General features: G+C 30.2%; 1 protein-coding gene across 1 annotated transcript in view; it reads right to left on the bottom strand.

Annotated features, from left to right (window-relative positions):
- The window catches only part of LOC129980582 (transforming growth factor-beta-induced protein ig-h3-like), a 38,571-nt gene that overhangs the window by 1,529 nt on the left and 12,896 nt on the right, over positions 1–24,146 (bottom strand). Inside the window, exons 2-13 of the mRNA XM_056090959.1 lie at positions 17,395–17,745; positions 15,579–15,710; positions 15,372–15,469; positions 13,556–13,719; positions 10,031–10,204; positions 8,507–8,657; positions 8,206–8,346; positions 5,822–6,034; positions 3,282–3,418; positions 2,650–2,817; positions 536–631; positions 206–443 (exon numbers count right to left, since the gene is read on the bottom strand). Of these exons, the coding sequence (XP_055946934.1) occupies positions 206–443; positions 536–631; positions 2,650–2,817; positions 3,282–3,418; positions 5,822–6,034; positions 8,206–8,346; positions 8,507–8,657; positions 10,031–10,204; positions 13,556–13,719; positions 15,372–15,469; positions 15,579–15,710; positions 17,395–17,745 (2,063 nt within the window). The remainder of the gene's footprint in view (positions 1–205; positions 444–535; positions 632–2,649; positions 2,818–3,281; positions 3,419–5,821; positions 6,035–8,205; positions 8,347–8,506; positions 8,658–10,030; positions 10,205–13,555; positions 13,720–15,371; positions 15,470–15,578; positions 15,711–17,394; positions 17,746–24,146) is intronic.

Raw genomic sequence — 24,146 nt, 5'->3', positions numbered from 1 at the left:
TTAAATACAGAACATACACAATGCTTGCATGCTTAAGTTTTTTTTTTAAATAAAAAATGTAATATTTTATGTTTTGTGTATGATAAATTATTATAATTTCTTCAAATGTTTTTTACTTTTATTTAAGCATATACTGAAACATATATTAATAAATTCACAAAATATATTTTCCAATAAAATAATGGTTAAAAATATGAAAGCTTACCTGGAAGTATATGTAATTTCAAAATTTTTTCCGCTAAGGTATTGTTTTCCAGAAGTTGTTCTACAGATAGGTCTCTCATTTTTTCAAAGGCTTCGTCTGTTGGAGCCAAGAATGTAAAATGACTGTTTTCTGCTAATTTTGTTGCTAAATCAGTGTTTTGTAGCAGTTTCACAACAATTTCGTGATCTTCCATATTTTTTAATGCTTCTACAATATTTCCTTTAGGAGGCATAAGAACCTAAAAATCAATGATTTAAATTTATACAGATTGTTTAACTTTGCTATCTGAAAAATTAATTTTCAAAAATCAAAATAACATTATTTTCTTACCTTGTTTATCTTGTGAATAACGGCTCCACAAGCTTGTTTGTCATGAGCAACTACATATGCACACTGTACAGTAGCTGCAGTTATGATTCCAGGGAACTAAAAATATAAAATTTCTGTCAGAGAATCTTAAACAAGTGCAATTTTATCTCAACCAAAATTTTATGAGCTTATTTTCTTTATACTAAGTTATTGGTACTTCCAATTAATATGTTGGCTGCTATGGGATTTACTTGCAATTTCCATGTTCTAGACAGAGTTTATTTGACTAATTCAAAATGTTAAACATATGATAAAAAATATTGTTTGTCAGATTTGAATGTAATAATGTTTGATTGCTAATTTTATAAAGCAGTATGATGCTTTTGAATCTTAATGAATTATTTTTACCTGTGGATTTTTAAAGCATAATTTTTTACAATTTTTATGAAATGTACACATTAATGAATATTTTCCTATTTAAATTGCTATATGAAAATTATGGAAAGTCCAGAGTAATCCTTCTAAGATTTCATTTGAATTAACCTGGGTTTATATTATTATAGAAATGAATAAATGTTTGATTAAATGGAACATCTCGTAATTTTTTTAAAGGAAGGAAATTCAATTTCATCGCATTGTTCACTACTTAGCATTTTCACTTGATGTTGCTGCATAAAATTAATACATTATAAATCGAGTTTATAATTAATTTTAGGTATTGAAGTTAACAATCTATCTCAAGAAATTGTTTCCAGACTTTGCAATTTTCAGTGCTTTCTCTGATTTCAGAATTATTCTAAGTTTCCAAAGTAAAATTCCAACTAGTATTTTTTTACAAACAGTCCATGTTTTTAGTAAAGTTTAGTTTAAAATTTTCAAAAGTTGCATTTTTATTAACATAAAAATTTATTGAATGAATTTTAATTAGTGTAATAATCAGCGGAAGGAATGAACCCATTGACGAAAAAAAAAATGCAATAGTTAAATTGTTATTATCCATTTTATTAGTGATTTCCAGATTTTATTTCTTCTCGTATTCCTTGATTAGTTCCTTTATTTTGAGTACCGTAATGCGAAGAAGTTTTCATTATATCTTAACCGTCAAATGAACCAAATTTATAAAAGTTATAGTGTTTATTTTCGAATTTACATTTTATTTCATTTTTCGCAATAATATTAGGTATGCTTAGTAATAAATGAAAATAATAATGAAATAACTTCGTATTAATTGACGATGCAATTCAAAAATTATTCAATGCAACTCATGAAGTAGAAAACGATTTTAAAGTAATTCTTCGGCTTGCTGCTGAAAGATGCACGTCTTAAAAAAAAATGTTCAAATAAAGGCAAATATCTCATGTTTATTACATCAAGTTTATTGTGGTATTTTAAATTGGAAATTTATCTTCACAAGTTAGCATTTGTACAAGGTATTAAATATTGTATTGCTTTAAGAGTGAGTTTCTTAGTACCTTTCTTACGTTACTACTCATTATAATTTCGGGGTAATTTTTATTTTTCACACGAATTTGATCACTCAGTCAAAATTCTATAACTTTTCTTTCACTTATGTATTTCGTTATTATCAACATTACTTTTCTGTGTTCCTAACTAGATTGCTGCATGCTACATAACTTCTTTGAATACGATCCAAAATTGAAAACATTAATTTTCTCCTCTTAATTGTTTGCATTACAGACACTGTGCTCTCATTCTGACTTCTGGTTATAAAAATTTTGTAGGTAGACACTGGTAGATAGATAAAAATGAACGAGCTAGCTATTGGAATAACTGATAACCATGCTCATTTAATTACATTAATTGCCTAGCAAGTCAAAATGTCTCTAAGGGCGTATTTATTTGTCTCCTAATCATATTTGGTTTTAAAAAGGAGCATACATGTGCTGATGTTTCTCCTCAATGATGGGACATCTATAACCCTTATCACTTCCACTATTGAGAATACTCAAATGAAATTAAATCCAAAATCCTAATAACTATATAATACTTGACAGCACTACATGAGTAAGTTGCGACACTTTAGGATGCCATTGCACATACTTTGAATGTTACTACTGATCAAGCATATATATAGTTTGTAAAAATATGGTAACATATCAGATAATTCTGCTTACCGCTTCATGTAACTTAATGTGAACATTATGTCCATTGAGATTGGTAATCTTCTTGTTATCTTCAAATGTATCGGCTGGCATATGGGAAGGGAACAAATGGTGTTGCAAAACCTTTTTCAGAAGTTCTCGGTCGTTCAACAGTTCTTCTCGAGTTTCATTTGATAAACTCTAAACAAAAACAAATACTTTTTAAGAACATAATGATGCTTCCATGTATAAATAATAATAATCTCGAATGTTTACATACTTCAGATATTAAATGTCTTCATTTATATTAAATATTTTCCAGAAATAAATAAACAAACCTATAAACGGATATGGATGAAAAAAGAATTAAGTAGTCTAAAGTGCTTGAATTCTTGTAAGTCACTATTCCCGAACAATTTTAATTATAGTGCAAAAACTATATTAAAGTATTTATCCATTTAATAAAAATAATACATTTGCATGAAAATTAGTATATGCCATATTTACAGCAATCTTTGCTTTGAATTCTGAAAAAAATTCAAAAAAAGTCACAAGATTGAAAAGATGATTCATCTGATCTTCATTTTGTTACATTCTTTTCTTTTCATATTATTGTATATTTAATATTTTTGAAAATGATTACTTGCAATTTTTATTTCTCTTACCTCTATGGCTTGTTTTGAAGGTGCGAAGAAAGTAATATTTTGAGCTTCTTCGAACTGTGAAACCATATCTGAAAGCTCTAGGAGTTCCAAAAGATCCTTTCTGTCTTCCTCTTCTAAAGCTTTTAGGAGATTTCGTGCTGAAATTATAAAATAAATTTAATTTAGAAAAAAATATGAATTAGCTTTGTCAATCCAGTACTCCAAATATCTGGTAAAAAGGAAAGTTTTTCAAAATTATTTGATATTCGAATCAATGTATTCCACTGTTCTTTTTTTTTTCTGTCTCTTTAAATGAATATTAATTTTCTAAGATTTTTTAACAGCGTTAATTTATCGGATTTAAACAAAATTATATGATTACAAACATTTTAATGAAAGTTAAGAAAGTATTTCAAGGCAGAACCGAAAAGACTTGTGAGTATTTTTCTCACATAAATTAAAACAATCATACCGAAAATAAAAGTAGTAAAATAGAAAATATTATTTTTATAGCAAATATTGTTTGTTGGAGTTTCATGTTTTACAAATAGCGGCTGTTTTATTTGTATTATAATATAAGTATTATGTATCTTAGTTGTAAAAAGTAGTTTTGGAAAATCAGTTACATGCAACACGGTAGATTGTTGTAAAATAATTGTGATATTGTAATGATTATAAGCTGTTCCGCATCTTTTGCGACGATCCTCGATTTTTAGCAGTCCTTTATAAAAAGGGCATTCTGTATGAAAAATGTGACCAAAGAAATAAAATAAAATAAGAGTGTTATTGCCAATCTAAACAACATAAATGCCGCTTTTTTGTTTCGAAAACATAATGAATTTTTGATGTTATATAAATAATTTTTTTTCCACAGAGGATTGCTTTTGAAGAGCAGAGGTTGCATTTTTCAATAGGAATAGTTTAGTTTAGTTATATTAACGTCCCTTTTTGAAGTAACACTAAGGCTATTTTAGGGCGGACCTCGTAATTTTGAACCGTGGTCAGATGACGAGGACAACGCCTGAACTGGCACCTTCCACCCCAACTGATTTGGTGTGCACCAGACCCACTTGCATATTGGTTCTTCGGTGGAATCGGGTCTCGAGCCTCAAACCACCGGTTCCGAATCCGAGACCTTACCACCAGGCCACCGCGGCCCATCAGTAGGCATAAAATTTCCCAATAGGTGCGAGATAGAACCTGATTTTCGGTGACTAAAAGATTCTTTTGAGACTTGATCTCACTAAGCATCAGAGGAAGAAGTGGGCTGGGTTCAAATTGAATTCGCAGAGGCGGTATGAAAGGGACATGAATAGTGCAAATGCACGGGACCCCGTCGCCAACTGGTTTGCAAAATGGAAATATTTTTTTTCTTTTCTTTTGTTTTAATCTGAATACACATATGTTTGAATAATAGCATGCGATTTGTGTGCATTTCATGCCCACCCATTCGAGTCAGAGTTAGTTGCTCCAAGTCTCACTATTCCTACAAAATAATCCAGGTTATAATCGAAATCACCTTTATTTTATACACACACACACACAAAAAAAAAAAAAAAAAAATTGAAATTTATCATGAACATAATAAATTTTTATATAATTCGGATAATGTTCTCGAACTAATTGAAAACGAATTTTTCAAATGTTGCTAAGGCATTAAATGTGACCTTGCAAGACAATATAGATCGTATTGATTTATTTAAGGAAATCAAAGTTTGTTACCGAGTTTTACCTACTACGTAACAAATTTACCTATCCTCCACATCATTACTATATTTACTCAAGAATTTTTAAAAAAATTCTATCAAAAGTTTGTTATTGTCTAGAAAATTGTATTGACCTTATCCTTTTTTTCATTAAAAATTATAATAAGATAATAATTAGTGAAATGCGATAAGAGATAATTTTAGTGTACGAAGTTCGTTTCAGAGCTCCGGCGATCAACTTTTGCTCGGGCTGGTATTGCATCAAAATCAGGAATCCTCTCGTTAGTGTGGTATAAAAATTTGGAGAAGAGATGATTATTATGGTGTCGTCTTTATCTTCAAACCGAGATTCAAAATTAGAAATCCATTTTAAAGTAGATTTCGTGTTGCTGTCTACAAAACGGAACGAGGCTGAAGATTCAATTGCAGCCAGATATTTGGTGAAAGAATATTTGAGCCATTGGAGACGTGGGACAAAAACTAAACTTTGATATTTCATTAAAAATAAAAATAGATCGTTCCTATAATAACTGCAGTACAATTGAATGATTACTTCAAGATAATGTAGTATTTATGTATGTATATATGAATATACCATCCATTTCATTTTCTGTCATTTTTATTTCCTCATAACCCATTTAAGTCTCTGTTTCTTTTTGTTTATTTCATTTTTTTTCTTTCAAATGACATAATTTTTTTTAAAACGGAATATAATAAGTAAGTGATTTTTTTTTTTTTATGTATGTGGACTTTTAGTTTTATCAATAATTTGAAAAGTGCTAAACCGAATACAGATTCCTAACATTCTGCACCGACAGACAAAGTATAAAAATTCCTGAAATCTCGAGTGCTTACCTTGCGGCGGAATCAAGACCTTGTCGATGACATGAATGACCCCGTTGGTCCCGAGTATGTTTTCGGAATCGACGAGAGCTCCGTTCACTCGAAGTTTTTCGCTCTCATCCTTGGTCAACTGCAGGAGGTTGTCCAGGATGTTCTTCACTTTCACTTGACTCACGACCGCGGCTGTGCATACGGTGCCTTTCACAATATGCTCGTGTAGTATGCCTAAGAAAATAAAAAGAAGAAATGTTAAGAAAGTACTGGTATCATATTGTACAAAATTAAATATTGCAACAGTTGCATCACTCTATCTTTTCTTTTGGATAATAGATGGCGTTGCTTGATTAGGTACGCATCCCATAGAGCATTGCGATTGTTAATGAGATGAGATACAGTTTTCTTAAGGTGCGTGCGCCCTTTAAATGCTTTGTCTTGTCTTCGTGTTTTGTGTGAAATGTGATCATCAAAGAAATGTTCCTGAAAACATACATCCTCTTACTTCCACTGCGCGGATCATAATGATCTATATTTCACCAAAATATGTTTTTTAGAATGAAAATAATGATATACATTTAGGATAAGTTCAAGAATAACTATGCAATAAATCCTATATTTTGTTTTTATATATATTTCGCAGATTACGTAAATTTCTTTCTTTCTTGATTTTTTACAGTTTAAATATTTCAGCTATTTTTCTTTTTATTTTATATGTAATCGGCATCAAAGAATTTGTTAAAATTGAATTTGGTTTACGTAGTAACTTGAACTTGGTATACTTGGTTTGTTTTAATTTAAAGACATAACGGGTAATTTGACCATACTGCACCAAAATAACTATGTAATTTTTTCATTTCTCCCTTATACTGTGCTAAGCATTGGGACAGGGGGAAGAGGGTTATACATGCCAGGGCTCCAATCATAGAAGACACCAAGGATATAAAATGTTAATTTGTTTATGCCATTTTTAAAATCAAGATAAGATGAGAAGACTAAAAAAAATATCATATTTTGAATCGGCACATCTATTCTTGCCAAGCCACTGAGAATATTCGGTGAGAGAATGTGAAAAAAATCATACTTCTCCATTTTCACATGCCCTTGGTAAGCCGCTGAATGCGAAGGCGAAAAAAGAATATCGCGCGCCAAGTATAAGTGTTCTTTGCTATGTTACTGAAAGGATAAAATATATTGAATCCTTTGCGCAACTTACACTCGCTATGTCACTGTCAATTTATCAACGATTTCTTCTTCCTCAATTTTAAATTATAAAATGGGGAAATGCAATCAGGTATCCTGGATATTTGTTTCTTTATTGCTAAATCGATGAAACTAAATGGATGCAATCATTCATTGGAAGGCCAATTATCATCAAAAGGGTTTCAGTTTCATTATTGCAAATTTGACCAAAGCATTTGACACACAAAACTGAAACAATTCAGTTCCATTGCACAATAAATTACTTACAACGAAATAAGCAGTTTTGAAAAATGTTTATTAAAATTTTTTCTGTAATTTTTCTATGGAAACAATTGTTCCGAATCATTTTTTTTTAAACTAGTTATAAAGCAATGGTTCGAAATTGTTAAACATTGTTACAAAAATTATTTTAGATCCAGTGAATAACCAGTATGTTTTTTGTCTCATATTAATCATAGATTATTAAACGCCAATTTCTTTTAGGCTATATACTATGCGATACCCTGACCTAGTCAGAGGTCATGCCTGAAACTTGACGGGGCCTCCGCAACGCAACCCCACCTAGCACGAACGAACAAACTACTCTTAATGACATTGGACAATAAAGAGCACTCTAGAGAAAAGGCATAGTAGTACAGAAAAAGAATAGTTTAAAAAAATAACATTTTACATTACATATTCAGTTGTGAAATATTAAAAATGCATAAAATACATTAAATGAGCGTTAATTTTTTTACATTAGGGGAGAACTAAAGTCAAGAACTTTGACAAAATGTTCTTAATAGAATATTTAATGAATGGAATTTTTATGAGTTCTTCACCTTCAAGAGACATCCAATTTTCTGGCCATCTGAGCTTGTATTCTAGCCATAGTGCACAGACTTTGATCACGTGATATATAGATCCTTCGTCGGTGCCACACTGACAAGTCGAACTTTGGTCAAAGAAACGACTTTGACGCATAGAAAATACGCCATGACCAGTGTATACTTTGTTAAGATAAAAATCACACTCAATTCAGTTAATCGAAACGTTTTTAAATGTTTTCTTTTAGGCTATATGAAATATGGCTCCCCCCCCCCGATAAGATAGCTGGTAAAGACAGTGGAATATAAATTGCCTACTTTTCAATATAGAAAGTTATTATACGCTGATCAATTTGCCTCGAATGAGGTCACAATGAAATATCTCTAACTTACTTTGCACGCAGCCTTCTCCAGATTCTATTTGTTTCTTAAGAGTTCGAGGAAGGCTTTTGAAAGCGGCGTCTGTAGGTACGAACAAAGTCCAAGACTGGTCTTGTTTCTTTATTTCCTCCATCAAGCCATTCTCAATCAAAACTGAAAAAAAAAAAAAAAAGATTTTGGGAAATATATTTAAAAAAAGCTATTCTTTAATCTATCCAGATTCATTTGACTGCAAGCGAAAAAAAAAAATCCAAACTTGTCTATTTCAAAATACAACAAAATAAAAATCCTTACAAATATGTTTATTACTTACGATTTTTGAAGTGAGTAAAACCTTCGTCTTCTTCAATAATTTCAGCGAGAGATTTTCTCGGTTGGGGAAGGACACCCGAGGTTAAATGAACGATTCCGTTTGTTGCGAAGTTGTTCTTGCCACTGACAGGGACGCAATTGGCAGTCACCACCTTTATAAAATTTTAAAAATTATGTGACATCATTTTAAAATCTTTCAAAATTATAAAAAGGAAAATCAAACACAGTATTGTTTTGTAAATAATATTTTACTTAATTCTAAATGTGTGAATAATTCTTCAAAGGTTAATGCAATTTCTCCTCGGTTAAGAATATTAGTGGATTTTCAACTGTCTAGGACTCTCAAGCTGAGAAGGGGCCGTAAGAAGACCGATTAAAAAGCTTTATTTTCTAAGTTTCCTAATAAATAAGTTTGTAAAAAGTTCTAATTCTATGAAAGAAAAATATTAAAATTTTATTAAGTAAAATTGGTCAACTTCCTGAATGTTCAATTGTGTTTATTTAGTTATTAGAATATTTATAAAAACTAGCATCAGCTTTAATAATATTACGCACAAGCGTTGGTACCGGAAGTCTGAAGTCATATTAGATCAATAAATATATATTCACAAAGCTAATAAAATAAAAAATATTGAAATAATTAATAAACACATTAAAAATGCCGTGAAATTAAATTGACCATATTATTATTAAAAAAAAAAGCTGTTTCATAATGTGCATTGCTGAAGTTGAAAAATAAATGAACGGCCACCGTCATTGATACCACACACACACAAAAAAAATTGTAAATAAAGCGTAATTTCAAATTGTAATTTCGTCAGCAATGTAAACAATATTATACATATTAAGAATTTTTTACATTAAATGCAATTTATATATTCTGTTTGAATTTAAATACCGTTAGAAAGTATGACTCCGACTTTTGCACCGTTTGTCGAAGTGGAATTCAATCGCAGATGTAGTAGTAGTACTTGTAGTTTCAAATTGTTATTAGTGAAATGTGAAATTTTGATGTGTGAATGTACTAATCTATGCAATTATATGTGAATGTGAATATAACGATATATAAAAGATCGTAAATCTATACAAATGTATATTGAGAGTAATCATGTGTATAATATTTGAGAGTATTGCATTTATGTGTTTGTTAAAATTTATCAGCCTTCAATCAGATGGATCACCTCAACATTAATGTTGCATAACTGGAAGAATAATCTGGAGATGTTAATAGCTTGTTTGTAAAATTAGAACTCGATCAATTGTCTAGAAACTCTCACAAGGAAATAAAAAATAAGGAATTTTAGAAAATAATAATTATCTTACAAACTTAAATTTCTGACTTATAAATCTTTAATGTAATGACTTTCTTGGCGAAGAAACTTTTACAGAAAGCTCATATAATTTTGTCTAATTTATATATTAAATGTAGGTAGACCTTAAAAATAATTTCATTCCAATTTATAATTAATTAATATATATTAAAATCTTATCGTTACTCATAATTAAACAACTTTCGATACTTTACCTCATGAGCTGGTACATATTTATTGATTCGAATTTTCGTTGTGTCGTCAAGTGTTTTTAGTAATTGTTCATTTTCCAAAACATCAATGTTTTCAAATCCTTCGACAACGTGGCTTGATGTAATCGAAACCGTGTCTGTGAGTCTCTTGGCTGGATTGATGGCAGAGATTTCATTCTGTAAGCAAAGTAAATATAAATGTGACATTTTCAGATCATTTATTTATTTATTTTTATATCAGCAAATAGCACCGCTCAATAAGTAAATAATTAAGATAATAGATTTATGTGACTACAGAGATTTTGCAACTTCTAGAGGGCAAGCCTTTTGAGTTTTCGGTAACATGAAAGTGAAGGAGAAAAAAAAAAAAAAAAGAGATAAGAATTATTGAAATCAATATAGGTGAAGTACATTTTTCCCTATAAAAATAAAATGCCAACATTAAAAATAGATATTTACATATGATATACAAATGCCATTCTAATTTTAACTGTTTTAGATTTAGAATATCTCTAAACATGAGGTTAGAAGATATTAAAGGAGCCCGATTAAAGTTGGAAGTATTATCTAGCATCTACAAATTTTCAAAGTTGGCTTATGTACCGTAGGAGATAATTTATTTATTTCAGAGCATAGAACAGGATTTGCGTGGGTTTTATATCGATTCTGGTAAATTATAAGACATTTTTGGCCAACTTTAGAAACAATATTCATGTTTCGGTATCAAATTAAGATTTCTTTATTTAAAAATTTTGAATTTGAAATATTTAAAAAAAAAAATACTACGATCCTTGTAATTTCCTAAAACAAGCTGAGTGGCATCTATGAAATTAACCGATGTTTTTTTTTTTTTTTTCCCCTCAATTGATTTTCTTTTTTCTTCAGTTTTTGAAATCTTTCATTAACGGTCTTAAATATGAACCGACGAACATATTTTCTTTGATATTCATCTTCTAATAAATGTAGAAAAACATCAATCGAAAGTAATCAGCATTTTAATTCCAAATTTTAGCAAATTGTTTCATGAACCCTAATTTAATATGCATAGATGTTTAGAAGATTTTTTTTTCTGGAGATCCTGACTCTGGATTAAAATTTTTCCTCAAAGGTCATTCTACTATCATCCAGCGTTAATATATGGATCTGGTATCCTATTAATATATAGAATTGGGCATTTCTGTAAAACTATCTTTTTTGTTAATTACATGGTTAACATTTTAAAATCTATATAAATTTCCTATTTGAAGTCATAATCTTTTATATTTAGCAGCAGAAGATCAAAGTTTTTGTATAATTCTTTGAGCTATATGAATTGTAGTAAGACCGTTACAGTTATATAGTAGAGCATTTTACTCGTATTTTGGCTTCTGTTAAAACATTCAAAAGATAAGTTCCACTGAGATAAATCTATCAGTGATTTAAGAGAAATGAGCTTTAGGTTCAAAGCATGGATACAAAGAAAAAAGAAGAGAAAAATCCTTTCCTCCATTTCTGTACAAGAAAAATGTGCTTCTAAAGTAAATTTTTAAACCACGATTTGAAACCCAAGCACTTTCTTTTGAAAGATTTCATTTGCATACTAAATTATTCAACGCATCTTACGAATATTTTTGTGATTGAATATTTGTTTCTGGACCTGAACAAGATTTCGATCCATTTACTGCTTGGTTCTTCTTGACCAATGTATTTTACGGTTATTGCTGTCGTTTTACACATAAATTAATTTGAGATTCTAATACCGATGTATTTTATTCAATAATCCTGCATATAATTTTCTTAAAAAACTCTCACATTTATTTATTATCACGTGAGAACATGATGCTGTTTTGGTTTGCTGTTTCAAAATATATAGGCAGAAAATAAAGGGAATGATTTGTTGGACCTCATAACTTGTAGAATTTTTTTTTTTTTTTTTTGATCAGAAGCAGAAACATGAGAAAATATTCCAAATTTCGAATGTTTCAAATTAGTTTTTGAATCAAAACCATATGACACATTTATTAAGTTATATTTGCAGAATGATCATGGTGCGAAGTTTAATCCCTTTTTTCAAAATGATTGTAATATTTCACTTTTTAATTTTTGATCTCAAATTTGGTTCTGTCAAATAAAATTGTTTTCACATAATAATTTAAAATATGCAACAGCATTTTTTTGTGTGTACGTGTGTGTGATTTACGAAAATTCTGTGGCTGATGGGAAATATTATTTTTGTGTATTGTCTGATGTGATGATTTTTGTGTATTATCAATATGTCTGATTTACTAAACAAGCGTCTAACATTCAGTAAATATCCGATTCGTGACTTGTGTAGTTCTTATCTTTCAGTATAGTCATTCTCTTACTTTAATAATTGATAAAATATTAGTACCCTTTCATAAAATTAAAAGTACCGTACACTTTACAATTTAGTAAAATCCTGAATGTTTGTGATTGTAACTCATTTAGTTTAGTATTTTGAATCTTTAATAAGGATAAGGGAACTACATTTTCATAAACAAATAAATATTTTCACGTTTCTAATTAACAGCAAACGAAATCTTGGAATTCGTGATAACACCAACTGGAAACGTCTTTCCATGTTCTTGGAAAGAACATTGCTTCTCTCTCTCTCTCCGATTTTTTTTTTCTCGAGGGAGTTCAAACAAATTCTAAAGAAAAATAACTAGAAATGTAATCTTAATGCTCAAAGCCAAATATTTGCGTTAGTTGTGTGCAATCGTCTAGTGTATGTCGAAATCCCATCTTTCCCTCCTTTTAAGTCAAATCTTAAAGTAAGGCCCCTTGCAGTTGGCCCCTGTTTCCCTAAATGTGCCCATACCGGAATTGTATTGCATTCTTCTTCCTCATGAGGGGAATGTAACTTGTTGCAATGATAATGGTAAGGACATATACATTTTTACTTTCGAAATTGCAGACTAAATACTGGGAAAATGATGACTCAAGAATTACTTGTTCACTGTTGCTAAACTAGAGAAAGGAAAGGAATTTAGATTATATAAGATTTTTCTTGATGCTGGCTGGTAATTGGTACTTTAATCTCCTGTGCCTCTTCTCATCAGCATTCAAGATAAACACTCAACTGTTTTTTTAGTTTCTAACAATTAAGTAATTTCCTTTTTTTCCCTATAAACTATTGTTTTTTTGGGGGGGAGGGGTTAAAAATCACACAAAGCTATTTCACAATTTTCTGTTTTTTTTTTTTCCCTTATGATTTTAACTAGATTATGATCTTTAAACAGAATTTAAAATTTTAGTTTAAAAAAGAATTAATTCGATTTTTTTTGTTTTGAAATTTTAATGAGTGTTGCAAAAAAAAAAAAAAACTATAAAAATGTTTAGTAATTTTTGGGAAAATATCTTATTATTGATTTTATTATCATTACATTCTTTGCAAAAATCTGATAAAAAGCGCAATTTAATTTTGAAATAGAGATAGGAAATGGCGTTTTAAATATAACTACGTTAGAAAGCTGCATTTTCCATCAAAATACAAAGTAGAAGAAATCATAAGCCGATTATACTCACATCTTCTGTTTCGTCTTCAAAGTCTATGATTGCTTCATTCGAAGGAGTGAATACGGTATAATTGGCCGTTTTCAGTTGATCCGTCAGACCAGAATTTTCAATCCACTGGAAGAACTTAGTCCTTTCCAAAGACTTTATGGTGTCCACAACATTCTCCATTTTTACTGCAAAAGTTGAAAAATTTATTAATTTCATTCGGTTTTTATAATAACTGTTTATAATTTTTTATTTTATATAAAATAAAAATAATAAATGTAAATAAGATTTTTTGTAGTATCATACCTTACATTATAACTTTAAATTTAAGTAATCTCTGTTTCTAAAACTGAATGTGTTGAAAGGAATATTTATTGTTGCATCGAAATTTATATTTATTCAGTTATACTAATAATAAGAATAGATGTGTGTTTGCGTGTGTGTCTATGTACGTGCTGGCGCTCTACAGGTTACACTGATTCACCTGTAGCTGCCAAATTTGGCACACGTGTACTTTGAAGGGTGGGAATGCAGACTTATTTAAAAAAATTTTAATTAGTATTTTATTGAATTAAAAATTAAGCTGAATTTTGTTGCCTTTCTATGTAACTTCCAAAAATATCGTTGTGAAAAAATAAATTTTGCACCGTTTCAAAATTTTAAAATATCATTTCAATGATACCAATTTAATAATCGTGAGAAATTTTGATCAATTTTGGACAATTTTATAAAAATAATTTTTTGATTTCTAACAACAGATTACACTGTTCTTTGAAATTCAAACGCTCTTCATTATTCCATCAAATAATTAATCCCGTGATTTTCTTTCATTGCTAAAAGTTAAAAAAGGATTCTATTTAATATTTGTGTTGTTTACAAGACAAATAAAAAAGTGAAGTTACAATATGCGAAATTTAGAAAATAGATGGATCGGATATTTATGTTTTTAATAGCTCTATGATGTGATAGCAGTGTTCCCCTGTGTATTCATGGTCATACCTTCGAAAAAGTTCATCATTTCAAATACCTTGGCACAATGATTAATACCAATAATAAACTCAGAACAGAAATTTAAAACAGAATAAAAATAGCTAATAAATGTTTCTTTGGACTGAAAAAACAACTTAGATCCAACTTAATCAGCCGAAAAACTAAACTAAGAATTTATAAGACTCTTATTATGCCTGTTCTGCTCTATGCAAGTGAAATTTGGACACTCAGCGTTCTCTGAGCGTGTTCAAGAGCCTTAGAACTATCTTTAGCCCAATACTAGAGAGTGGATGTTATCGAACTAGATTTAATTTTGAATTATACAAACTCTATAGGCAACCACAGATAACACTGGTTATCCGAAGCAATAGGTTAAGATGGATCGGCCATATCTGGAGAAGCCCTGAAAACAGCGCCCTCAAAATAACCATTTTTAAAAATCCTATGGGATCCCAGGCCAGAGGAAGATCTCCAACTAGATGGTTGGGTGATTTGGAAAGAGACCTGAGTGTTCTGAGGATAAAGAACTGGAAAGGAGTTGCGGAGAATAGAAAACGCTGGAAAGTGCGGGTCGTTGAGGCAGTCAAGGTCTGCAAGGGGCTATTGTGCTCATGAAGAAGAAGAAGGTAATGTGATAGAATTGTCTCCATTAGAAAGGTTCATGTACACAATAAATAAAACTACTAAAGTAAGATAATTAAAATATGCCTTTAATGTCAAACAATTTGGCAAAATTATGGACGTGAAGTTATATTTAAAGGATTTATCTGAACTCAAATATAATTAGTATTCCTGGCGAAGCAGCTGATCGCCTGAAGCGACTAGTAGCTATTAATAAAATATGCCTTACATGCACTGCATCCTGGTCTTCCATCTGTTCGTCTGACGAATCCATGGCAGCACTGACGTCGAACTACCACGGTCTTTCGCATTCCATTAGTCTGAATCCTTTAAATGAATGTGATAAGTTTTAGTAATTTATACATGAAACTTTTAAAATTTACGTACTAATTACTGAACTAAACAGGACTTTGTTATCTACCATATATATACTTACTTTCGAGTGCAGACGTATGTAGACTCGGTTGGAACACAGCGAGTTGTTTCGAAATTGATGCTGAATCCAGGCATATCGGAAGTTTCTTGCTCTGGTTCTTCAATTTCATTTCTCTCGACGCAAATGTTAGGCCTGAAAATGAAGTGAATTTTTCTGATTAAAATAGTATTTCGATGCAGCTAACTTACAAGCTTTTACTTCTCCTTTTTTTAAATATTAGTGCAGATTTTTATAAATTAGTTTTAACTTCATCCATTCTGCAACTGAATGTTAAAACAACTTTATGCCACAGTTAGTTAAACTTTTAAACATTTTTTTATAAAAGTGTTCAGGTTAAATTAATTCTTATTAAAGCAAATAAATTGCTTCAATTTAACTAAAATATAAATTGGGGCTTAAGTTTTGGAAATTTATGAAGAAAGAAATATAATTCGAAAAAAAAAATCTTCCATAAATGCAATCTTTAATAAATGAGCACATGGCACGATTTTTCTTTTTTTAAATCTGATGATTTTTATTTGGAACAATGATTGAGATAGTTCTTTAAAATTTTCATAGTAAAAACGATTTTTCTATGTTTCGCACAATATCTTTCTTATTTCCTTAATTTAGGAAATCTCTACTCTAAAATCAGATAGTTTCAGAACTTTTTTAACAATTAGCTTAACTTCATGTCAGTTTTATTTATTTATGTATTTTGTTCACCATTTCTGCTTTCATCGTCGGCTGATGCGAGAAAATTGCCCAACTCATCAGTTTTCGATTAACTCTTTGATCCGTTCCCGTACTTCCGTATCTGAAAAATCCTTCCACCCGAATTTCTTTTGTAATTTTTATGATTTCTGTGATTTTATTTTTAAATACAACCGGAGATGTGAAGCGAATCACTTTTGAATAAAATTCGAACTTTGAATAAGTAAAATGGTAATAATCAAGACAACCAGTTTTTCACAAAATCATGTTCTGCAAGTCCGCGTTCAACAATATTTACTTTAATTTAACTTAAAATTTTATAATACAAAAAAGTTATATATTTGAAATTTCTTTTAAATGCTCTTTTAATAATGCTTTTTTTATTATTAAAGATTAAGTTCCATTTGTCGTAAGCCGCAGTGGCTTGGAGATAGTTCAGGGACCTTATGAAAATTTGAAACCGGTTCCACTTGAACCATCCAATTATGTACATGAACTGGTAAGTGTCAAGAAAGTTGCCAAGGATCAAAATATTTTTTCTTTGGTTGGCGAATAGAGTACTGGCTCATGAGTCGTCCTTCTCATTTGAACGTGGTTCGAAATTACCAGATTCGTTCAAAAATACCTCTCATGTTGCTCCTAAATGGGACTTTAATATATTAGCATTGGATAAGTGAAATGCTAATAATCAAGACAAGTTTGCACAAAATAATGTTCTGAAAGTCCGCTTTCATCAATATTTACTTTAAATTTAAAATTTTATAATGCAGAAAGATTATATATTCGAAATTTCCCATAAACGTGCTTCCAATAACGCTTTTCTATAAAAGATTGAATGCCATTTCTCATAGGCCAATGATAGGTTCGGGGCCAAATATAAAACCGTAAGTAAAGATCCATTTACCTTGGCAGTTGTTAATGCGAACTAATAAATATCAAACATGTTGTCAAAGGTCAAATGTTTTCTTGTTGGTTGGGTAAGAGAGTGCCAGCTCATGTGTCGTCCTTGTCATTTGAGCATGGTTTGAATTCCCCAAGATGCACTCAAAAATATCTCCCCTATTGCTTCTGAACGGGCCTTTAATATATATAAACTAAATTAAAACCATATCTCTTAACTTACCCATCCCACCAGGGAGTCAGAAAACCAAATGCAAAGGAGAAGGGAACGAAGGAGTTGAATCCGTTTCCTGCACCAGCACCTCCGCTGGGTGGCTTCTGGGCCGCACTCGTTTCTTCGGGATCATACACCTCCACTTCCTCGTCGTTGCCCTCGATCTCCCTCTCAATGGGGACTCGGATGAGGCCCCTCTTCTGAACTCCGTTAGCCACCGTCTCTCCGACCCGCGATCCCCAGGACGTGAGTCCGTTCATAGCTCTGCTGGCCTGGGGCATCATGTTCTGGACGGCCATGGAGGCCTGCGCTGCGATCTGGTCGGAGAAGTCTCTGGCGTATTCACCAATGCCGAACAAACTGCAAGAGAAAAAGAAATTGGTTAGTTAATAATTGATTGATTTATTAATAATCTTTGATATTAACCAAATATTTTTTTTTAAAAAAAAGAAGGAACATTCGTCTACAGAAATTATTTCATTCCCTAGTGGAGTGAATTTAAAAGATAGTACGGTCATATGATTAAAGTAGCAATAGTAAAAATCTCTAATGGTCAAATCCTTGCTTTTCCCCGGCTGTAAAATACATGTTCATTAGCATGAACTATATATGAGGTATTTGATGAAAGCATGAATTGTATACATTAATCCTGGTAGGGAGGGTATATCTGGACTAATTATTATGTTGTGGTAGAATGAAGATCATTATGATCCTTGCAGTGGAAGCAAGAGGACATATGTTTCGGGAATGTTTCGTTAATGATCACATTTCACACAAAACAAACACAAACACGAAAGGTAAGACAAGACATTAATGCTCGCATACCTTTGACAGAGCAGCATTTATCTCATTAATTACAATCGCAATGCACTACGGGATGCGTACCTAATCAGGCATCGCCATCTATTATCCAAAAGAGAAGATAGAGTAATGCAACTGCTACAATGTAAGAATCAAATCAACTCTGCAACATTATAAACCTTAATAGAGTTCGATAATTTTGTATAAAAGATAATTCTTTGGTAAAAGTTGTACAAAAATTTACAATACGGAAAGCCTCACTCAATTTTTTTGTACCATTAATACAAGAAATCTTGTATTAATGGTACATATTAAAGAAAATGTGGCATTTACTTAATTTGTCTTTCGACATTAATTAAACAACAATAACGATAATCTTTCCGTGACATTTTGTCCTTGCGAATATTATTGCAAACAGATATTACTAAAACTTTTAACATTTCACCCAAGTAATTATGCAATTTCTATTAAAAAAAAGATAAATAAGAAGAAACTTTTTTTTACAGCAATTTTTACTTCTTCGTATAAGAAATGCCATCAAAAGCATAACTTGTAAAAAAAACCAAGTCTCGCAACTCAATTCTTCTATCGTAAAAAGTTGTGAGATCCATGTAATACCAAGTCGGTCCATTTATTCAGTCCCTACTTAAGGGTCCTTCTGTCTTATTACGTAATTAGCTAACCTAACAACATCTTATAGTGACCATATCAATATTGAAAATCTTTTATGGTTTAAATAAATAGATTGACTTGACAATTGCACTAAACAATCTAATTTAATATAATATGTTAATGTAATCTAATTTAATGTAAAGTTACATTGTGTTTTCATGCGATGGACAAGTCAATCTATTTATTTAAACCATAAAAGATTTTCAGTATTGATATGGTCACTATAAGTTGTTGTTAGGTTAGCTAATTACGTAATAACTTAAGATAGAAGGACCCTTAAGTAGGGACTGAATAAATGGACCGACTTCGTATTACATGGATCTCACAACTTTTTACGATAGAAGAATTGAGTTGCGAGACTTGGTTTTTTTCACAAGTTACGTTTTTGATGGCATCTCATTTCTTTTTGTAGATAGTCCTTTTCTTATTTTTGTATGTAGTCTTCCTCTTTTTCTTTTCCGGTACTACTTTTTGAGCTTCAGCTACAGTTTTTCTCATCGACACTTCGTCTATGATAAATAACACTACTTCTTTCAAATATGATCTCAGAACTTGGAGCACTTCATCAGAAAGTGGCTTGTACTTCGGTGTTTCCTTGTGTTCTACAGGAAAGTTCTCGAGATTTTGACGAATCTCCGTATTTTAAACTATCCAGAGTTTATAAAACACATTTTTGGCACTATGTCTCTTCATCGGTAGCGAAGAAAAAACATTTTCAACATTGGTGATGTTCAAACATTTTCAGGGAGATGGATGGAATTTAGTATATGTGCTTCACACCCAATTTGAAAATTTCAATCAAATTTTGAACAAAATCACTTTAGAGGAAATCTGTCTGTCCGGCTGTTCCAATATAAATTGACATAATAATTATAATACGAAGAAACTCTGGTAGAAAAAATTCGATGCACAGATTTAATATTCATAAAGTAGACATTGAATTTTGAGCCATATCTAAGAAGGGGTAGATCGTCTGTCGGTCTTTACGTTCAGAAGCATGTAAACACGATAATTCAAAAATGCAATGATTTGAATACAGCAGATTTGGTAATATGATTTTAGAGCACCATTTTAGTTTTGTGCCAAATGTTGGTTTCAGTCGTTTGGGGAAAAAAGCTTCTGACACACCTATTTGGTTTTCGGATATTATTAACCGCATGCCCGGGATTAATCGCCAAAACACTCGCCAGAAATCACACAATAGCTTCAGTAAAAATGCTAAATTCACTCCAAAGGTTAATATTTCGTAAATAGTATATGCCAGTACTATGCAAAAAGTTCTTTGTCTTACCCAATGTTCCCAATTATTTGTGAGGGATGGGAGTTAACACATTTGTTGGGAGTATGCAAGAAAAGTTTTCGGAGACCACTCCCGCTGTTTATTGTATCAATAAGATTAAAAATAATTGAAATGTAATGCTAGATTAACAACAGCTTGCACAGAAAAATAGTACTTTGTTAAATAATAATTTAAAAAAGGTCCAGTGATTAATATTTCTATAGAACACAACTATTTCACAGTTTTAAAAAGGTAATTATTTCCTTTTGTTCTATTTGAAGGGTATGGTTAAGTAAGGAGTTTCCACAGTTGGGAATATCCACGTTTGACATTTATGAAGCTCCTATCGTAGTTACAATGCTTTCGTTAGGCGTTGTTTTGGTTTAGTATAACTTTCATTGCAGCAAACTGCGCGAATGTTTCATTTTCTCTTAGATCATTCTGTCATTTATAAACATACAATGCAACATCTTCCTTTCTCCTTTTAGGTGGAGTTGTTTATCAGCGTAGGATGTCTTCTTCGAACTGGTTTGTGAGTCATTCGTTGAAGAAGCTCGTTTTTTTTTCTTAAATACTATTTTCTGAATGAAATCATTATTGGATTTAAGTCTTGCTTAAAATGAGCTTTCATGTTTTATCTATCGGAATATTGGATACGTGGATTTAAATGTAAAAATAATAAAAGAAATTAAAAAATATTAATATTAATTGACATTCGTTGTCACTGCTAATATATGTGAAAACTAATATTTCTTTTGCGCATTTTGATAATTCTAAATGAAATTCTAAATAATGCAATAAATAGAAGAGCTCGATTCTAAATAAAATTCTAAATTGTATAACGAATAGAAGAGCTCGATTCTGAAAAAAAAGGTGTAAACTTTATCGAAAGGCAGTTGTTGAAGCAAAATAAATTATTAAAGATAAATAATTATCCATAATTTAATTTTACGATGCAGTGATGCAAAGTTTTTGTTGATAATAATAAAGCTGATAAAGTTGATAATAAGAAGTGAATAATAATTTTTCTACTGCTTTTGCTCTGCTTGAGAAGGGAAAGCTTCCTGCACGTTTATGCCCTACGTTTCGGATCAGAAACTAATTTGTCGAATATCGATTTCACAAATTACCTGCATCTTCCCAAACAACTCTCTAAGGGAAACGACCGGAAATCAGATCACAATCATCCAATCGCTAAAAGTGTCCGGTCATTCACCCACCTCCCAGTAAACACGAGGCATTGTTTTTCCTCTTTTGACCATGAACTTCAATATTAAGTCTTATTTACTTCCTACTTTAAACTCCCACATGTCTGGAAGAACAGGTGGTCACTCTACCGTGTAATCCCGACTACTAACCTTGAGTTTCAACAAAATGCCCGAGAGAGTTTATACATAACAGGAAGGCATCTTTTACAAAAGGACAATTTCATCCCGTTATGGATTTGTGTACATTGTATTATACAAAGTCGGTTTAGCTTGTTGATTCTTATGAATAGGGAAAAGCAGACGGATCGTTGAATGTATCTATTCGAATTCTTAAAATCCTGTGTATTTTAGTAAATGGATTTTTTTTAATTAATGAGTTTTTGGTGAAAAAGAGACCTTGGACATATGACTGGTAGTCGATTCCTTTTGTTACATTCATGTATCTGGAGGTGTCATTCCATTTATGAATAACTCAAGGGCAACATTAGTGGTGAATGTTTTCAAAGAAATAAGAATTTTATATAAATTTGGCACTGAGATAAAAACTTATCCGTCAGTATTCTGTAAAATAAATAATTTCTAGAATCACTGGTTATTAAAGAATTGTGACGTAACTAGATATTGATAATTCGGAAAGATCTTTAAATACCTTAGTTACATTAATCATGACTTGCATTGGATGTAAGTGCATAAAATCACAAAATGAGAAGCAAATAAGAGATATGATTAAAATGAAAAAAAAAAAAAGGAAATGCGCTATTTCAATAATAATGCATTACAACAATAGTAGTATACAGTATTATAAGTTTAAATATTTTTATAATAATTAAAAAATAAGAGTAATATGCTTTTAAAGTAAAAATGAAACGCATATTAATATACTCCCAAATTTAAATGTAAATTCTCGATATTATCACGCACATACACTTGAAAATTTTTTATATCCTTCTGCTTAGTCTTTAAACCGGATTAATTTTTTAAATTATCATTATTAAATGATTGTTTGTAAAGATTATTCTTTATTTGTTAAAAAATATTTAAAAATGTATTTGGGATATATTAGGTACCCAAGTAAAATATATAATACACTTTTTCAGCATTTAATTTGTGGCAGACAATAAATCCTATTTACAATAAAATAACAAAATGCAGTACAGATGATTGAATGATATATTCGATACAAAAATTTGTTTTAATATTTTGTAAACGCATAACGTATTTTTTTAAACCTTTAATTCAAAGTTGCAGTTTAATTACAAAAAAAAAAATGAAAGGGAAGGAAAAATTATTATGCACTAATAAATTTCTTTACAATATTTATTTTATCGTCTGTCTTCCACAAACTATTTCTTTGTTACTATCTTTTGAATTTTATTTTTTGTATATCAATACGCAATTTAAGGAATAATTATACGATTTATTTTTTTATAACACTATTTTTTTTCTTTTATAAAAATTTGTATTTTCGAATTTTATGAAATAATATTTTTTTATTGAAAATTCTCTCATCCGTGGCATTTATGATTATTAGTTTCATAAATATTGTTCTTTGAAAAACTAATGAAGCATGAATGAATATCTCTTGAATGAATTCAAAATTCATACATGAGAGGATTCGTTTTGAACTCTGTATTTCTTTATTTTGTTTCTATTGTTCTGGGACTTAAATTGCTTTCAAAAATGCAAAGCATGCATTTTGGTTTTCCTTTTTTTTATGTTGATTAATTCATTTTCTTATTTTCGCCTTTATTCCGTAATGAAAGAATAAGTTTACAATTATAAAAAATAGAATAATTTTGCAGCTTTTTACAACTAAATTATGAATCATGACAACTACTAGGAGAACTTAAATGGAAAAAAAACTTTCTTGTAGTTGGATACATATATTATTGCATAAATGATTTCGTAGCATTCTAATTAAAAATTACAAAACTGAATAAAATTTTAATTGTTTTTAAAATTAGATTTTATACAGAAAATCAATTTTTTCGTTTATATTTTCTATATCAATCAATTTTGTTGTTTTCTTCTTATCTTAAAATGAGAATTAGTAATTTTATAATATAAAGATTCTTTTATTTATATAGTTTTCGAACATTGTACAAAATGCAAATTTTATTCTTCAGTTTTGGCAATGATTCGTACATGTTTTATTCTTCAGTTTTAACAATAATTCTTCTATCGTTTTATTCTTCAGTTTTGACAATAATTATTCTATTGTTTTATTCTTCAGCTTTGACAATAATTCTTCTATCGTTTTATTCTTCAGCTTTGACAATAATTCTTCTATCGTTTTATTCTTCAGTTTAGAGAAGAAAATAAAACATTTTTTTTTATATTTTCATTCAATATTTTTAATAATTCACTATTTAACCCCTTGCCTGCCGCGGGCGTATATATACGTCTCGCTCGCAACTATATACGTATATATACTTGGCACTGGGGACCGAATCTCGAAAGTTATCCTCGGCAAGGGGTTAATTGTACAGTATGCTTCTCGGATGTAATTTTAAAAAGTAGAATTAATTATTCATTTTCTAAACTTTAGAAATGCGCCAAGAATTTTTAGACATTTTTTTATGGTAAATATTTTGATAACTGAAATTCTAGATTCAATAAAAAATTTTGTTTAGAAATTTGCTTAGGTTATATGCCACTGGCAATCAAAAAACGATTCTTAAGAAATTGTAATAAATGTGCGAGCGAAAGTTCTGGATAAATAGATATTACAAATCAGAAGGTAAAATAAGATTCTTTGTAAATAGATCTTTAATTAAATCATAGCTATCTATAATGAAGTT

Source organism: Argiope bruennichi, chromosome 8 (genome assembly GCF_947563725.1).
Source record: "Argiope bruennichi chromosome 8, qqArgBrue1.1, whole genome shotgun sequence".
In the NCBI taxonomy this organism is placed as follows: Eukaryota; Metazoa; Arthropoda; class Arachnida; order Araneae; family Araneidae; genus Argiope; species Argiope bruennichi.
The sequence above is the reverse complement of the archived record's forward strand: the minus strand, read 5'-3'. Positions and strand labels throughout refer to the sequence as shown.